General features: G+C 40.5%; 1 protein-coding gene across 3 annotated transcripts in view; it reads right to left on the bottom strand.

The window, feature by feature from the left end:
* Window positions 1–16552, bottom strand: part of NYAP2 (neuronal tyrosine-phosphorylated phosphoinositide-3-kinase adaptor 2) — a 129492-nt gene that overhangs the window by 38648 nt on the left and 74292 nt on the right. For all 3 annotated transcript variants that reach the window (XM_030456322.1, XM_030456324.1, XM_030456323.1), the window contains one exon: window positions 11014–12111. In XM_030456322.1, the coding sequence (XP_030312182.1) occupies window positions 11014–12111 (1098 nt within the window). The remainder of the gene's footprint in view (window positions 1–11013; window positions 12112–16552) is intronic.

The following is a 16552-nucleotide window of genomic DNA, read 5'->3' on the forward strand; positions in this document are numbered from 1 at the left end:
GAAGTGTACAAGGGTTGGACTCGATGATCTCTGAGGTCCCTTCCAACCCAGCCAATTCTATGATTCTATGTATTGTTGTGAAGTAAATCACTTGGGATGGGGTTAGGTGGGAAATCAGAACTCCTCATCTCCAGTCCTGACGTCTTGGTCCTCATCTCATAAAAACACAAGGCAGGCATGAACATTGCTGAGACAGCAGGAGTGCAAAGCATCCTCAGAGGCACTCCTGGCCATCAGGAGGAGTGGAGATATGGAATTACACTTCAGCCAGCACTTGTGTGCCACGATCAGGGCTACCACAGACATGTCCCAGGCTTCAGCTCCTGCACCCATTTAAGGGCAGAGCTGCAGTGCTGCCAGCAGCCCTGCTCAGCAAGTTGTGCCTAACCCAGGCTCCTGCCAAGGGGGAAAGCCAGGAAGAGCTCTAGCAGCGCCCTGTGGCACCCTGCAGCATGTGCCCATCCACTGCAAGCTGACCACTTCCACAGGCATCGGATACAGAGCGATACCAAGACCTGGGGAGAATCCCACAGCTTCTGTTTTCAGACCATGAGGGATTCTTATTTACCTTTATTATACATTTTCAATCTAGAGATGCTGTCTAATGGCTTTCTTGATGCATGGTGGTTTGTCTGACCTGCACAACTGTATGTTTATCCTGACCTCTCCCAAGGAAAACTAATAGCCTATTAATACCACATGCAAGAAACATGGATAATGCTCACTGCCTGAGCCATTTTTTTTTCAAAAAAACCCAGCCAGGAGTACATTATACTGTCAGTGAAAGACATTTCCTCATCTTTATAACTTAGATGTTGTGTCTATTCTGACTCCATGCGCTTGCTAATTAAGCAGAAGTTTGCTTTGCATATCAATTTTTAATACCTTTTTTTTTTTTTTTACAGTTAAGTGAGAGTTGCAGCAGGCAGCTTGTTCAATTAAAAGCAGCTCTGACCTAGTTTCATGCAAAATCAATAGGAAGTCTAAAAGAGTCTCACAAAACATGCAGCACTGAAGGAGAAACAGCTGAAATGCTTCTCGGTGTTCACTGAGCTCATGTTCCCGTGAGCAGCCCAGGGTTTGTTTGGTTTTGCTTTATTTGATGAAATCAAGTGGAGATCACATCTGCTACAGACCTGCCAAGATCAGCTCTGTCTGATAGAGACAGCAAAGGGAGGGGAAAGGAGGATTGCTGAAAAGATGTGTTTGGCTGATTTTCTGTGTCTATCCCAAAGCTGCTAAGTGGGCAACCCTGGCTAGGAAAACAAGAGAGGAGAAGAAAAAGCCTGCTATGCAGTTAATTGAAGACAAACAAAAGATTTCTACCAAAAGATCATCCAAATGTTTAGAATAAAAACATTTGGTAAATATTATGAGTGTTATAATCTGGTTGAAAAAAATAGAATAGATTTCTTTATGCTTCAGTAAACTTTAGCTGGCATCATCAGTCACTTAAAAGATGAAGTCTTACAAGTCCCAAATGGTAAGACATACATCTAACATTGTTTGAGGAGTAGGAGGGAAAATCCTCTTGTACATTGATTGAAACACAGGAAAACCTGATGGTTTTGACTGAAAAGGACACATCTGAAGATATGCATTGTTGTACAGGTGTATTACCAATACTAATAAATGTCCAGGGACTCTTGCTATTAAATCCAAAAGCTTTCTCTGAAAGGGTCTTCTTTTGGCACTATTTACCTCCAACCAGTCACAATTACACAATTAAACAGAACACTTCATTCCCTGATATTCATTGCATTTTTTTCTTTTATTTCAGAGCTGGTGATGTCCCTTGTGCTTCAGAGAATCTCAACAGAACCCTCTGTGTTCCCCAGTGCCTTCCTGGATGAAAACCTAGGTGCAGCAAGTCAAAGGGAATTTTGCCACTGACTAACAGAGGAAGGATTTTCCTTCCAGCATGTACTATTTGGGGCTAGCCAGCTATGGTGATTCACATGAATGTCTAGTAGAGTTGATACTGGTGAGCTGCAAACATTTCTCCTAATAGATCTGTGCACCCAGATCTTCCACTGATAATCCAGGCCCACCTTAGAGTCACCCAGCTCAATGTGTGCACAAACATTTCATGCCCATTGATGGGTACATACATGGCCTGTGTCTGTTTGCAGAAAACAGGATTTAAGAAAGTAGTTTTTGAGTTATGAATCTAAGTCACACAGAAAAGAAAAGGGTAATTTCTATCTCTGGTAATATTAAACACTCAGCTTCTCTTTTTCATATGAGTAGTTACAAGAATAACAGTTCTCCTTACTCATTCTCAAATGCCAGATATAGAGTTAATTGCATGTTACTATTTTAACAAAAAATAATTATTAGGGATGGATAATTCTGTTCAGACAAGTAAAAGCAACCTGAACTTTCACATCAAATCAATTTTCTTAATATGCATGATTATCCTGACAATTATTTCCTCAATGTTCCTGTACTTCTCACCTTATCTATACCTAGCATGTCTGTACACCTCTACAGTTTCACCATTCAGCATTTGAATAATATTACATGTATAACCCAAAGAAAGCTATTTCTAACTTATTTCTCTTGTTACAGATAGACTCCTGGAAGGAGCAGGTACAACTTATGGAGAAATATATCCACCTTTTTTCAGTTAAGAGTCAGAATACTACGGGTATTCATCATAATACTACAGGTAGATTAGATAAAATACTGACAAAGATGTGTAACACATCTTGCACTATGCTTTCTCAGCTTTGGCATTATTCACTGCTACATTCTGGATAGCTAAGTGCTCTTGTTAGCAGAGTGGGTTTTTGCAAGGGCCAGCAGCCTAAGACAAGGAGAGAACCCCTCTTGTCATAATACATTATGGAATCCTCTGAAGTACATCTTAACTCATACAAAACCTTTTGAATTGGGTTTTTAATAATGAAATTTAAGAATTGAGTTCACTCTGCCAGGAATCAGATCAGACATGCCAGAAAAGGTTGATGTTCTGCTCTCTTTGAAGCTTGTACAGTATTTCACCTTGCTAAAGTCACAGTTCTTGGCTTGATAGTGGTGTGAGCTGGAGGACTTTGGTTATTTTTTTCTAAACAAAACTGTCATTTCATTCCCTGTTACTCAGTTTAAGCAGGTAGACCTAAGTGCTATCTCTGTATGTCTGCCTATGGAACATGGCAGTTCTGGTTCCAAGTACTTTATGGACGTTTCACTTCTTAAAAATAAAGAGAACAAATGTAGGCCTTCCTACTAATGGTGTTTAGTTTTACTTATAGGATTTAACAGACAAAAATGCACTTGAATGCTAACACAAACAAAATTCTTAACTTTAAAAAATTAAATACTGCAATTCAGGGTCCTGCACTGGGCTGTAAAGTCAAGTTCTGAAAGATCTAGCAGATAGATGCCTTGAAGAAGGAACCCTGTACTGACAAAGGCAGAGGCAGAAGCTTTATCCATCCAGCCAAGCTGACCACCAAGAGATGCACTGAAGTTCTCAGACACTGGTTTGACACTGGTTGAATGTGGTTACTCCCTTCTGTGCAAACCTGAGCTGCAGTTCCTGCCTGACACTGCTAACTCTCCAATTCCTGCAACACACAAGAGAATTTTAGAAAGGTACTTCACCAAAGCTCCTCAAACCAAAGCTGATGCCAGACAGTTCCTCTATTGGGAGGCTCCATATTGTTTTCAAATAAATTATCTCCAGGGGACACCAGGACACACATAATCAGGCAAACCCCTAATAGCTCTGTAGGGTGTAAAGTTTAAGTATGTCTTTGTTTAATAGAAGCATTTGGTGTTCCAGCAGACAAAACCAAAGCATGGGTCCCTGTCAAATCCAGAAGCCCCAGGGAGAAAAAGCCCAACAGTGTGAGGAGCACATCCTCTCAAACCTCTGGAACAGCTGGGCTGGCTGCCTGCATTCAGTGTGGCTGGGACAGCTTCCTGAGAAGAGGCTACATAAATAAAACAGCACCACCCCTTTAACTCAAAGTAAATGGATTCCTATCTTTTTCTTAATTCATTCACAAAAAGAGGACCCTGATACCCTACACTGATATCACCATCCCTAAAAAAATGCAGTGAGAAATTTCAATAAATTTTATTTAGCAGTTTCATTGGAGGCATTATATTCTAATGGAAAACTTTACCAGATTAAGTGTTTCTTACCATTACTATGGAGCACCCATAAACTGGTTGTAAGTGGTGGTCCTGTTGGAAACTGAAAGACAATAAACTCTCTAATTTACTGCTGTGCTGAATACAATGTGTTATGAATACAAGCTGTCCTAGTCACCAAGAACACATTTTCTTGAAGCTAGAGACACAGATGGTGTAAAGGGGAGTAGCCCTCCTGATTTTAAATAAGCAGCATTGATTTATAAGTGCTGAGGATTCGGCCTAAGGGTCAAGATATTTCTGGCTTAGAAAGCTCTGTTCAGGGAAAAAAAGAGAATAATAATTTTAAAAAGTCAATGGCACTTAGAACTCAGAACCTATTATCATTACCCATGTCCTTAAGTGCAGCATGTATTACCTTGCTTATTCACAACCCAGAGAAGTAAGTGCTGGTAATTGAATTCAAGGCTTCTTTTTTCCTTTATTTTTACCAATTTCCAGAGAACTTACACATTCCTGTGTATTAAACCTAAAATTTCTCTTTCATTCCTTTACGTAAAACCATTTTTTACTTGAAATGTAGGAGACAGAATAGCTTTATCCCCATTAATTTTTCCTTTTTTTACCCGTTAGACCTTCTTCATTAAAAAAAAAAAAGTTGAATAAATTGCTAACCAGAAATTCCATCAAGCAGTCAAGTAATATAAAGAGAAGGAAAAAATAAATCTGTATACACCAATCAGAAACAACAGCTGTTTCCAGAAAAACCTGTGCAATTATTTATGAAATTATGTCTTCTTCAATGCTTCTGTAAACCATCACAATCCCAGAAGGACCTGATTTTCTGATGAGCCTAAATTGCTGAATTAGAACCAGAGACAACATCATGGCACTAATTACCAAACCACTGCATATCATCTCAAAACATGTGGTTTTTATTTTTATAACTGCATATAATAAAATTGGTCCCTTATTTAAAAAGTGGAGGGGATATCCTGAACGACTGAACGCCCTTAAACCAGACATACTTGGTTTTGTGTGAAAACAGCAGGACACCAAGTGGTGTAGCATCCATTTCAGTCAAGGAATGGGCACCAATTGATTAATCCACTTGAAACAAGTCCTCAAACCTGGAGGTATCCTCGGTGCCAAGGAAAAGCTGAGTTACTGGCAGGAAATGCAACACAGGGCAGGGACAGAGTGGCTCTGGCAGAGGATGAGCACCCAGGGACGTGCAAGCTGCCACTGAACTGCTCAGCATCCTTTCACATCTTTCTTCTTTGTACCTTTGCTTCTCAGCTCACTCATCTTAGAGTAAACCCAGGTGAACTGCTGGTTCCCTACCATTTGAGCTTACTGCCACATTATGACTTTTCTTTCTAATTATTTCCTGTGAGTTGGGAAACATGTGTCAGCTTCAACAAGTAAGAGGCTCCAGTTGGCTGGGCTAGCTGATTTGGATCAAAAGACTTAGCCCAGTGCCCACCTCTTGTTGCCAGGGAATCTAAGGATTTCTGGTGGAGGACAACAACAGGTGTGGCTGAAGCAGAACTTCAGCAAAATTGAAGCAGAACTGCAAAATTAATCTCTTTTTTCTTTCCAAAAGCTTGGTTCCTGAAGAATGCTGACTACATCTGGCCATTCCCATGTTTACACTTCAGTCATTTTCAGTCCTGTCGCACAACATTGCACGCTCATCCCCAGAGACGCATCTGTTAGTGAAGGGCAGAGTCTGAGAGACCTGACAGCAGCACCCCAAGCAGCTCCTGACATTTGTGCATGGAGGTGTACACAGCTCTTGCCCTGAATATGCCCTCCTGAGAGAGCACTTGAAGAAAGCACTTCTGATGCTGCAGCTCCTTAGCTTGCTTGTATCTCCACAGATAACAACTGACAGGCTAGAACAGAGCCTTCTTCAGGCTTTAACTAAATGCAATTAACTGTGAGATAAGACCATATCCTTCCAGCAGTGAATGAGTGTCATTCTCTTCAAAGCCAGTGTTCTCTTACTTTCTATTCCTTTTCCTCTGGCACTTCACCCTGCTCACTCCTCTAAATCTTCTCTTTCAAACCTACTTTCAGGACTGTCAAACAAGACGTGACTGCTATGAGCACCTGGTCTCATCTCATATACATCATGGCTCATCAGACTAAAAAATCCATCTTCTGGTGAAACAGCTGCTTCACCTGTGATGGAGGAGTCAATACACCTCTGGCTTCAAGGTACAGCATCATCCAGGAGAAACTTCAGCAATGCCCTCTTATTTCTGTGAATCTGTACCTACCTCATTATCCTGAACAGAGCAATCAAATGCCGTAACGCAGAAAATGGCTGGAGAATTAGGCTGACATACTTTCATAGAAAACTACAGAAAATATGTTAAACTGGAGGATAAAAACGACACAGCTTCCAAATTTCAGTCTCTGACACAGTCTCAGCTATACCAACAGAGCAGACCAATGAAATGTAGTGGGAAGGGCATAATACTTCTTATGGCCAGCCTAGTTTTGCAGGCAGGCTCTTCCTTTTCTGCATAAGTGAAGAGAAATACTGAAGCTGAGCAGTTATCTGAATGAGAGGGTATGCAGTGTTCAGTGGCATGCCAATTCCACTCCCTTTTTAGGCCAGCATTTTTCATACTAACTCCATGACAAAAACACATCAACTGAAATCCTGCCCTCTCTACATCCCTCATTCTGACCTTAATGCACAGAGTTGGAGCTTAAATAACCAGACCCACGTGGGGTGAATTGTCACTTGACTCACTTCCCAATGTAATGCTCTATCTAACAGGGAACATGAAGTTTCTTTCTAGCTCCCTGGAAAGCATCAGCATTGGAAAAAAGAAAACAAAACAAAACCAACCAATCGACTAAAAATAAGAAAAGAAAAAAACCACCAAAACCAAACAACAAATTTCCACTCTAACTCTGTGATTTCTTCATAAGAGTTTTTCAGTTGCCTGAAATCAGAATGAGCTATTTTTAAAAAAGCTGAGCCACTTTTGCTCCTCTCACCCTTGACACTATTTGACAGCTTGTAATAAAATACTTCAGACTCCCGCTGGTACCAGCCAGGAACAGGAATTGTTAATAGTTCTCCCAATATTCAGTCACTTCAACTGAATTTTCATAGCAGCAAATTCACAAATTTCCTCCTTAAACGTGACTAAAGGCTGAAGAGCCAAACTCTCTGTAGGCATCATTTAGATTTTGTATCTTATTACATTTTAGATGTAGCAGCTACAGAGCTCTGTAGAGCTAAGGAGCAATGAGCTTCTGTGCTTCGTGTGTCCTCATCTCACACCTTGTGCACAGCCAGGGCCACAAGCAGAGGTAACCACTGTGCAGTCATTAGGATGAATATTTGGACCACTTCCTCATAATAGATGTGGAAGTTCCCAGAATGTTATGGGGAAACCTTACCAAGAAGCCTTAACAAATGGAAAAAAACCAATACACAAACATGAAGGGCTGGTCATGGCCAGAGTGTACAGGACCATTTCACCCAGAACAAATGTACTGCCTTGAAGTGAGTGAAGTTCAGATCCCCACCATCAGCTTCTCTCTTTTGCTTTTTAAGTATACAGAGATCCCTATAGGCACAACTTGAGTTCTATATTGTCACAGAGTACAGCATGTTTCCACGGTGCAGAGAAGACAGAGGCAGCAAATGCAGCTCTAGAAAAATCTGGAGACAGTTCTCCCCCTCTCTCACTCTGCAATTCCCTTTTTACTGAGGGCCATGGGTAACTCCATCAGTGCATATGTTAAAAGCAAAGGGAAGGTGTCACTCAGCACATGGATTGAGGAATCATCCTTAAACACCTTCCAACTGCAATAGAAAAGGACACACTGCAGCAGCCCAAGGACAGCAGGCAGTGTTTGTGTCCTTTAGTAAGTTCTCACTGAGGTCTGAGAGTGACTTTACATTGCACAGAAGTCTGCCAGCTGGCAGGTGATGCTACCATGTCACCCCACACAAAAGCAGGGAGGGTTAAAGAACAGTCACTGGCAATTAATAATCTCTCTCTTCCCTGCTTTTTCACATTCCTCATGCCCTACATCTTTCTTCACTGTTCCATAGGGGTTTTCTACATCTTTCTGCCTTTCTTTGTGATAGTCTTCCATAATTTTTCAAATTTCTGATTTGGCCTTAAAATTTATTTGTATTTGTTCTTCTCTCCTCACCTTCATAATTGTGCCATAATGCATATCAAGATGCTGATGGCACACACAAGGCTTTTTAGAAGAACACAGAATAATAAGTGAACTGTTCATAAAATCCAGATGTGCACTCTACAGCTGCACCCAGTGGATGCTGAATGCATCCATCACCATGGCTGGGACTTGAACAGAAACTTGTATCCTCAAAAAATGTGGTCCTGAGGTGACTTTAGTCTCCTTAGTATCACTGATTTATTCCAACTTCCAACTCCATTGCAAATCCAATGAACTCTACAGGAATAAAGTAGAGGGGGATAAAAAAGGAAAAATGGCAGGAGAGCAAAGAAAATGATACACAAAGGCTATACAAGAGCAGCTTTGCTTGTACAGTACATCTGTTGACTGGAAATAAGGTCTGTGCAGTCTTCCTCCTTGAAAAGAAACTCACTCAAAAATGTTCACATATTAAAAGCCAGCTAATACATTCTACATTTGAACTCAGATGCCAGATTTCCACAAAGCCAGTTGCAGTAGTAACAATAAAGATGAGAGAATTTTCTCTGGAGCTGCCACAATATTTTCCAAATACACTCAGCTGAATATAAAATTTAATATTGAGCTATTTTGTTTTTGACAAGCATATGGCAGTGAGAGCTTCAGACAAGTCACAGAGGGCTGAGTCTTAGAGGATTCAATGAGAAAGTTGTTTGAGATGTGCTCAGAATAATTTAATATTTTAGAAGCAAATATGCTTCATTCCCTAGCACAATTTCAAAAGAGCCATTTAACTCCTTTTGTATGTGTTTATTATACTTTAGATTCTGGGAAGCTTCTTGATGCTGAAAGCAAATTACACTGAAGTGATAACTGTAAAACTATGGCAGTCTCAGTGAGTCCTATGTTATATATCCTAAAAGGAAAAAAAAAAAAATTAAAACAATCCAGAACTGTATGTGGGCCTTAGGCTTGCAGAGTGATTTGCAGGAGCAAGTAATTTGTTGTATGCTTAGCCAGTCCAGTCTACATTTGCCTATAGCTATCAGTTATAACTAATCACCAGCATGTGAACGTGACTGTCTGGTCAGATTCTACATTCAGATCACAACATTCAGGTGCTTTATGGTGGATCATTTTAATGTAAAAATACAAGACATAAAATGCAACAGCTGCAGGTGTTCTCTCTACATCTCAGTGTGCCTTTTACCTCTGCAGTACCTAAACCCAAACCTGGTTTGTGCTCTGTGCAGTAATCCCAAAGGAGTAAGTCATACTTTAAATACCAGACAAATGACAATCAGATTAGGTGGGCAGTCTGTTCATTACTCAACACAGATGCACTCCAGAGTCTTTTCACCACTGCTGTCCTTTTAGAACATGAAGGCTTTGTCCTTAAGGTAAATGAACAGTTTTTATTTCATCTCTCCTGCCTTACCATTCATGCCCAAGAAGGAACTCATTACTCCTTTCTAAAGAGCAAGTAGAATACTTGGCCTCTTAAAAGGCCAAGAAGAAAGCTTTTCTTGCTACAGATCTGCAGGGCAAGAATTATTCGAAACGTATCAGTGCTAAGTCCCTTGAAAGATTTGCTTTCAATTTCAGTCAAGTGGAATATAGGGAATATCTTTCTGGAAGGAGTCATGAGGCAGCAGCATAGAGTTGCTGAAATTTCCCAGGATTTGCCACATTCGCTGCAGAAATTTTCATAAACTCCTAATCTGGTATTTCTGCCTGCACTGCTGAGCACTAAACCATCCAACTTATAAAGCTCACCAGGTAGATCTGGTGTAGCATAGGTTTGAAAGGGGATTTCTGCTCACTTATGAATAAGAACTATGTTTAATAATGCTCAATATTGTCTTTACTTTGCCAAAATCTCCCTACCACTTCACTGCGCTTCCTTATAAATGTCACATCACATCCCTCATAATTGTTCCTAATTACAAGAATTATCTTGCCTTCTGGGTACAAACTTGCTTCCATCCAGCACACAAAGCTGGCATTATTCTATTTTTAATTCTGTAATCACTTAGAGAAACCCTGAGTCAGGGCTTACATAGAACAGTATTTATCATTTCAGGCCACAGAAATACTAGAGTCAAACAAAGCACTGACCAAACAGGGACAGGTCTCAGTATTCTGCTAACCCCGTGCTCACCTCCACCTCCTGATTCCAGAGTCACTTTTCCCCATTTGCACTGAGATAAGTAAGAACAGAACTGCTAAGGATGGGGCAGTGGAGTCCAAGAATCAGAAGAGTTGCCTTGTATTCCTACCCAAACCAGTGCCACCAGGCTTTTCCATATTTTAATGGTTGTATGGACTCACTCAGCTGCAAAAGTGTGAGGCAGGCAACCTCTGCCCATGAAAACCTAAATGGGGTGGTCTTGTGAGCCCCCAGAATGCACCCCAAAGTGACTTGTCTAAACTGTAATGAATAATGGTAAGAGAGTAGCACAAATGCAGTCAAAAAGGCAATGCAGAATTCACCTCTTTTTTGTAGCTATATGGTAGTCTGGAAACCTGAACACTTTCCTCTATGAGCTATAAACCAGCACAGTTTATCACATGGAATTTAATATGTTATCTGCCAAATATTTATAACACAGCACTTACCCAAAAATAAGACCAGCTGTTCTCCAAAGAGGCTTCTGAGGAATTCAATTTTTGCAAGCATTTGATAAATAATACGTGAACAATACAATTGCACTAGATGAATAAGGCAAAAGAACATCAAGAACTTACTTTCTGCAGGTTCCTTAGATCTTCTGCCACTGGAGGACTTCCTCAGGAGACTTCTTCCTGAGGTGAAGAGGCTGGTTAATTCCTCCAGAGGACTGGTGGGTGTCCGAGAACGGGAACCACTCTGAGATGATGACCCATAGGTACTGACTGAGGCATTTACCATCTTTCCTCCTTCTTGCAATGTGTTTCTGGTTGTAGAATGAGGCACTGATGGAGAGCTTCTTGAGAGACTTCCTGAATGTACAGAGTCATAAGGTGGAGGTCTTTTGAGGCTTAGGGGGGTAAGAGACCTACCCATACTGACAGGAGAAGGCGAGGCAGAGTGACTTTTAGGATAACCGTGTGGAGATTGTGTTCTGTACAAGGTAGAAGGATGAGGAGGGGAGGATGTGTGCCCAGGGGTGCTAGTTCCATGAGATATTGTCTGGTCTTTCTCCAGTTTTTGATGGCCTGGTGTATGAGGTGGCAGTGAAGATGGAGAAGCTCCAGCTTGTTGTTTGATGTAAGACACGTTTTCTAAAACGGGAAGCTTTGTGACCTCCAGGGGAGTCAGAGGAGACTCATCAGAATTCGGGGAACACTGCACTGGTGCTGGTGGGAACACCAGCAGTGGAGGTCTGTGTGAAAGCAGATTGGGAAATGGTGGGGGTATATCACAAAGCAAGCCCTTGGGAGTAGATGGCACTGAAGACTTGGTGAAATCTAGGTCAGGCACTGTGGGAGTAGCACACTGAGAAGAACAAGTGTGATGGTCATATTCACATTGACATTTTGAATCTTGGCCTACATCATCAAATATAGGGTATTTCATCTCCTCATAGACTGCTTCGCTTTGGTCATCCTCATCTTTTTTGAAGTCTCTGAGAATATTCCCAACCATTTCAATATAAACAGGCTCTTCTTCCTCTGTGTCAGGTGCAGGACTGCTGACCTGTGATAAGGAGGCATCCCTAGTGAGTGATGTCTTCATAGGGCCATGCTTTTTGATATACGTTTCATCAAAAGATGTGCTTAGCTGAGTGTTTGGATTTCGTTTCGGCTTCGGAGGCGGAATCTTCTTTGTGTATTCATCACTGTGAGGTCTTGGCTTGGCTGACACTGGAAAAAAGAACAACAAAATAAACTCATCATCTGTAACACAGCCTGTCAACCACAGGATCTCAGTGTCATAATTCTGCAATGTATTTCCTGGGAACAGACTGCTGCTGTTTTTCTTTGGTATTGCATCAGTAGAACACCATAGAAATAACACCCTACTGAAAACACTCCTAACCTTCCCTCAGAATGCTCAGACTTCAGTATTAGGAGCACTTCCTCCCAGACAACTGTTTTCTCACAAAGTCTTCAGACAGGGGACTTTTCATTTTTAAATATTATGCTTTTCAAATATCCCTGTGGGATTTTACAGACCCAAGGAATTGCCCAAGACATACAACTCAGTGTCCTAATCAACTCCTTATGTCTTCAAGAGAACAGTTAAGATCCTGGACACTCAGACTTGAATGTCAGTGATCTAACTCTGCAGTGATGAATCAAGACCTTGCTATTTGTAGTAACTTCTTGCATAAAGTACAATAATTCTCTCAGTACTGACTGAGGAAGAAAACACCCACATGGAAACACTGTAAAATTTGCTGTTGGGATAATCCTAATCATTTATTTGGACTCTATCCAATGAATCAATGAGACTTCAGTGACATCAAGGAGGCACAAACTATTTCACAGGCTCAGGTCCTTCCCAAGCAAGTTACTTCTAAAAACACCACATCATTTTGTCTTTGAAATTATATTAAAAAACCCTATTGTGATGACATTAATTTGAAGTGAGAGAGAGGTCAGGGCTTTCTTGTAAAGTATCCTTTATGAATTAAACAATAAAGAAACTCATGGAAACTGTATTTTGTTCACTATGCATAAATAGCTAATAAAACATCTCATTAAATGTTGGGTTAATAAAATGTCTCATTAAATGTGTGGGTGAAGTCTTTTTATCCTAAGAGGACCAAACTTACTGAGAAACAAAATTTACTACATGCTCTACATCTGATTTATGTTCCTGTAGGGTAAACAGTTCTTGCATTGAAAGCCTTGATACCTCGTTGTTACGTTTCCCAGTTAAAAAAAACAAAACAAAACAATCAAAACATCCAAAATTCCTGACTTACAAGCCAGTTCAGAATGGCAGCACTCCTGTCTGACCAGACTTTGTTGGTCAGCTGCTGGGCAGTACTGGGACAGTCCATGAGGAAGCCAGCTCAGGGATGGAAGATGCCTGCATTACACCATCTTCCTGACATCATTTGGTCAGTATCAGAGGATCCAAACACAGTGTTATTTTATCACACTTCTGCTTTGATCTGCTAAATAACCTCTCTTCAGTTCTTACCAGACATAGCAATAAAGGCAGATGGCAAATGAGATTCCAGTGTTGTTTAGGAGTAAGAAGCTGTGAACTTACACATGTGCACATATGTGAAGTAATGACACTGCCCTCCCACAACAGCATTTACTTAAGTTTAACATATCACAACAAAGCAAAAAAAAAAATAAAAAATGTCGCTAGAACTAAAATGCAAACCTACTGAAAACAAACACACACAAAAAAAAACCCAAGGCAAAAAAAAAAAAAACAACCCCAAATCAAAACAACAAAAAAAGCCCTTACACACAAAAAATTCTCTGCTTTCATGATGGTTCCAATTAATGTGTTCCACTTTGCAGCAGGCTAGGGACATGGAAAAGCTATCACAGATAAGACTATTTGGTAGCTTGATAGTTTTTCACTATGTGGGTATATCCTAATGCACTTTAAATTTGTCTTTTTAATTAACCCAAATTAATTTTCTTGAATGTATTATGATGGACTTTTGGGAATGATATGTAGGCTACCAGAATCATTTGGGCTTGGCAAAAAAATATTACTAGTGATGTATTTGACAATACTAGCAGATTTCTCCTGTCCTGATTCCAGCTAAATCACTATTTCCTCTGTGTGTAGTCTTGTTATTTGTATAGTATGTTCATATACATTCTATGGACGTAAACTTGATGTCAATCCTCTCTCCACACCTCTGTTAATGTGATTTACAATCTTGGCAAAAGCAATCTTCTTCAGACTGATGTCTTTTAATGAAGAGACAGTCTATGAGCCTTGCACAATGTGCCAGATCATTTTGGAACACGTTGCCAAGGACCTGAACTTGAAAAGATTACAGACTTTGCTGCACTTAAAAACTGCCTATATTGTATACCTGAAAGAATAAACGTTTCCCTCTCCTCTGCCTTCCTCAGACCCGTTTCCTGTGCTGTATTCTGCATCTCCTGTGCCACAGGTGTCACACTAAGAACCTGCTGTCTCACAGCCACATCCTGCTCTCCAGTTTCCTCTGGAGAGGTGTTAATGATGGACAAAGTAATCAAAAGATACTCTTGTGCTGGAAGTCATTCAAGGGATGTATTAACTAATATTTTTACTTTAAAAAAAAACCAAAAAAACCCAAGTAAAAGCACTGAGGATTACTGTGTTTTCAAACAAACTGTTAAAAATAGCATATTTTGCCTCTTCTCTCTTTCCATTTGTTATCCAACTAATGAGGTTCTGCCATGTGGTCTACACCTGTTCTTAGGTGTAAAGGTTTGTAAACACAAAACTCACACATTGTGGCATTACAGACCAGGAAATGAGAAACGTCATGGGAAAAAGACTGACATTCTGCCATCTAGGCTCGTAAAGTCATTTTGCAGGGGTTGAAGTTTAGTACTGCAGCGACACACGTGGCATTCTCATCTGCCATTGCATGATTCGTAGCATTAGACTAAAATATCTTAGTGACATTATCAACAGAAAGGTCAAATGGCTCAGTCTTGCAGCATAACACAGGGGGGGAAAACCTGACAAGGTGGAAGATTTACTTTCCATTTTCTACTCAAAGCATTTTTTCCTCTGCTACTTCTTTTATTAAAGCACCTATTTCCAGGAGGTGGTATGCTACTGAGGGTTTTTTACCTCCTTGACAAACTGGCCTTGTCAAACTACAATTTTCAACTAATTTCTGTAAATATTTTACAAACACCATCAAGGTATAGAAGCAGTTCCTAGATGCTGCACCTATCAGGAGCAATGGTAAGAACTCAGAGAGAAACGTCACATAGGGCAAATAGCAAAGAAACCTTTTCATCATGACTGGGGATGGAGGAACTGCTCAATATCTACTGGGAACAGCCCTCAGCTGCAGTGAAGCATTCAGAAGGCAAACTCAATTCTCTGTAAGAAGGCCATGGTTGAAGATGTTTATCCCACTTATTTAACGAATGTTTCTACTCTGAAACCCAGATCCATAGCAAGGACTGAACTCTCTGGCACACTTGACATGGGAATTTGGATCACAACCTAGCAGTCCACCCAGAACAACAGCGAAAAAAAAAGCAACTGAACCCAGTTGTGCAAAGGTAATGAAAGAAGCAGGGAGTATTTGTACAGTTCCTGTGTCACCAGCATTTGGCAGGAATAAGCATGCATGAATGCAAAAGCCCTGGCAAGATCCCATAACCAATGAAAGGAGATTATTTGGCAGTCTCCAAAGAGGAAGAAGCAAGATCACTTTAAGTACTTGACATTTATCAGGCAGAAGAAGTATTTGGTGCCTGCTGGGAACATAAACTCCTATGAAAAGCAAACCATGCTGACATATTGGTGATACACATACTGCTGTGTTGGCTGCTCTAAACATCCAGTAATTAATGCTTTTCAGCACAGATTTCCATGTCCTTGATGCAACTGTTGTAACTTGCCTTGAGACATTGCCACTCACGCAACAGAGCACATGGGGCCTGATCCAAAGCTAAATGGAGGAAATGAAAGTTTTTCCCTCCCTGCCAGGTGCAAGTTCCCTTAAACAGCCCCATCAACGTGTGCCACAAAGTTTGGTGAGCGCTTCTATTACAGAGACACAAACACAAGAGACCACCAGGTCTGCCAGAAGGTTGTGCAGACTGAAGGTGCTCAGAGAAAAAAATCAGCAACTGCTGCGATGCTGGTGGTAACAGAACCACCCAAAATGACCACAGTTGATAAACTGGAGGCACAATGATCCTTGCAAACAAAACTGAACTTTACAGAGTTTAGGCTGCTGGGCAGGAACTCTCCATGTGTAATAGCATATCCTATTACCAAATCATTATCTAGCTCTAATAAACTGGAAGTGAAACAAAACATGTAGGCTGGAATAACCTCAGCTTGCATCTAGAAGCAAAAAGTACAGTGCTTAAAAGAGCCTTTAGGGAGTCCTACTGAATAAGTAGGATATGACATTTTTGAAATGAGATATTTGTAGTGCAAAGGCTACGTGTAGCTTTCAGATATGCCCAGATAATCTGCCTTGTGTAGTTAATTTTGGAAATATAGGATGCTTCTGGTCTTGAGCATCTGAAGTAATTTTTTCTCTTTAAGGAGAGATTGAAGTATTAAAATGTGTTATTAGGCTGGTTTATTCTTTTGTTTGCTCACTGCATAAGAAATGAGAAAATGCATCTGAAAACT

Source organism: Calypte anna, chromosome 9 (genome assembly GCF_003957555.1).
Source record: "Calypte anna isolate BGI_N300 chromosome 9, bCalAnn1_v1.p, whole genome shotgun sequence".
NCBI lineage: Eukaryota > Metazoa > Chordata > Aves > Apodiformes > Trochilidae > Calypte > Calypte anna.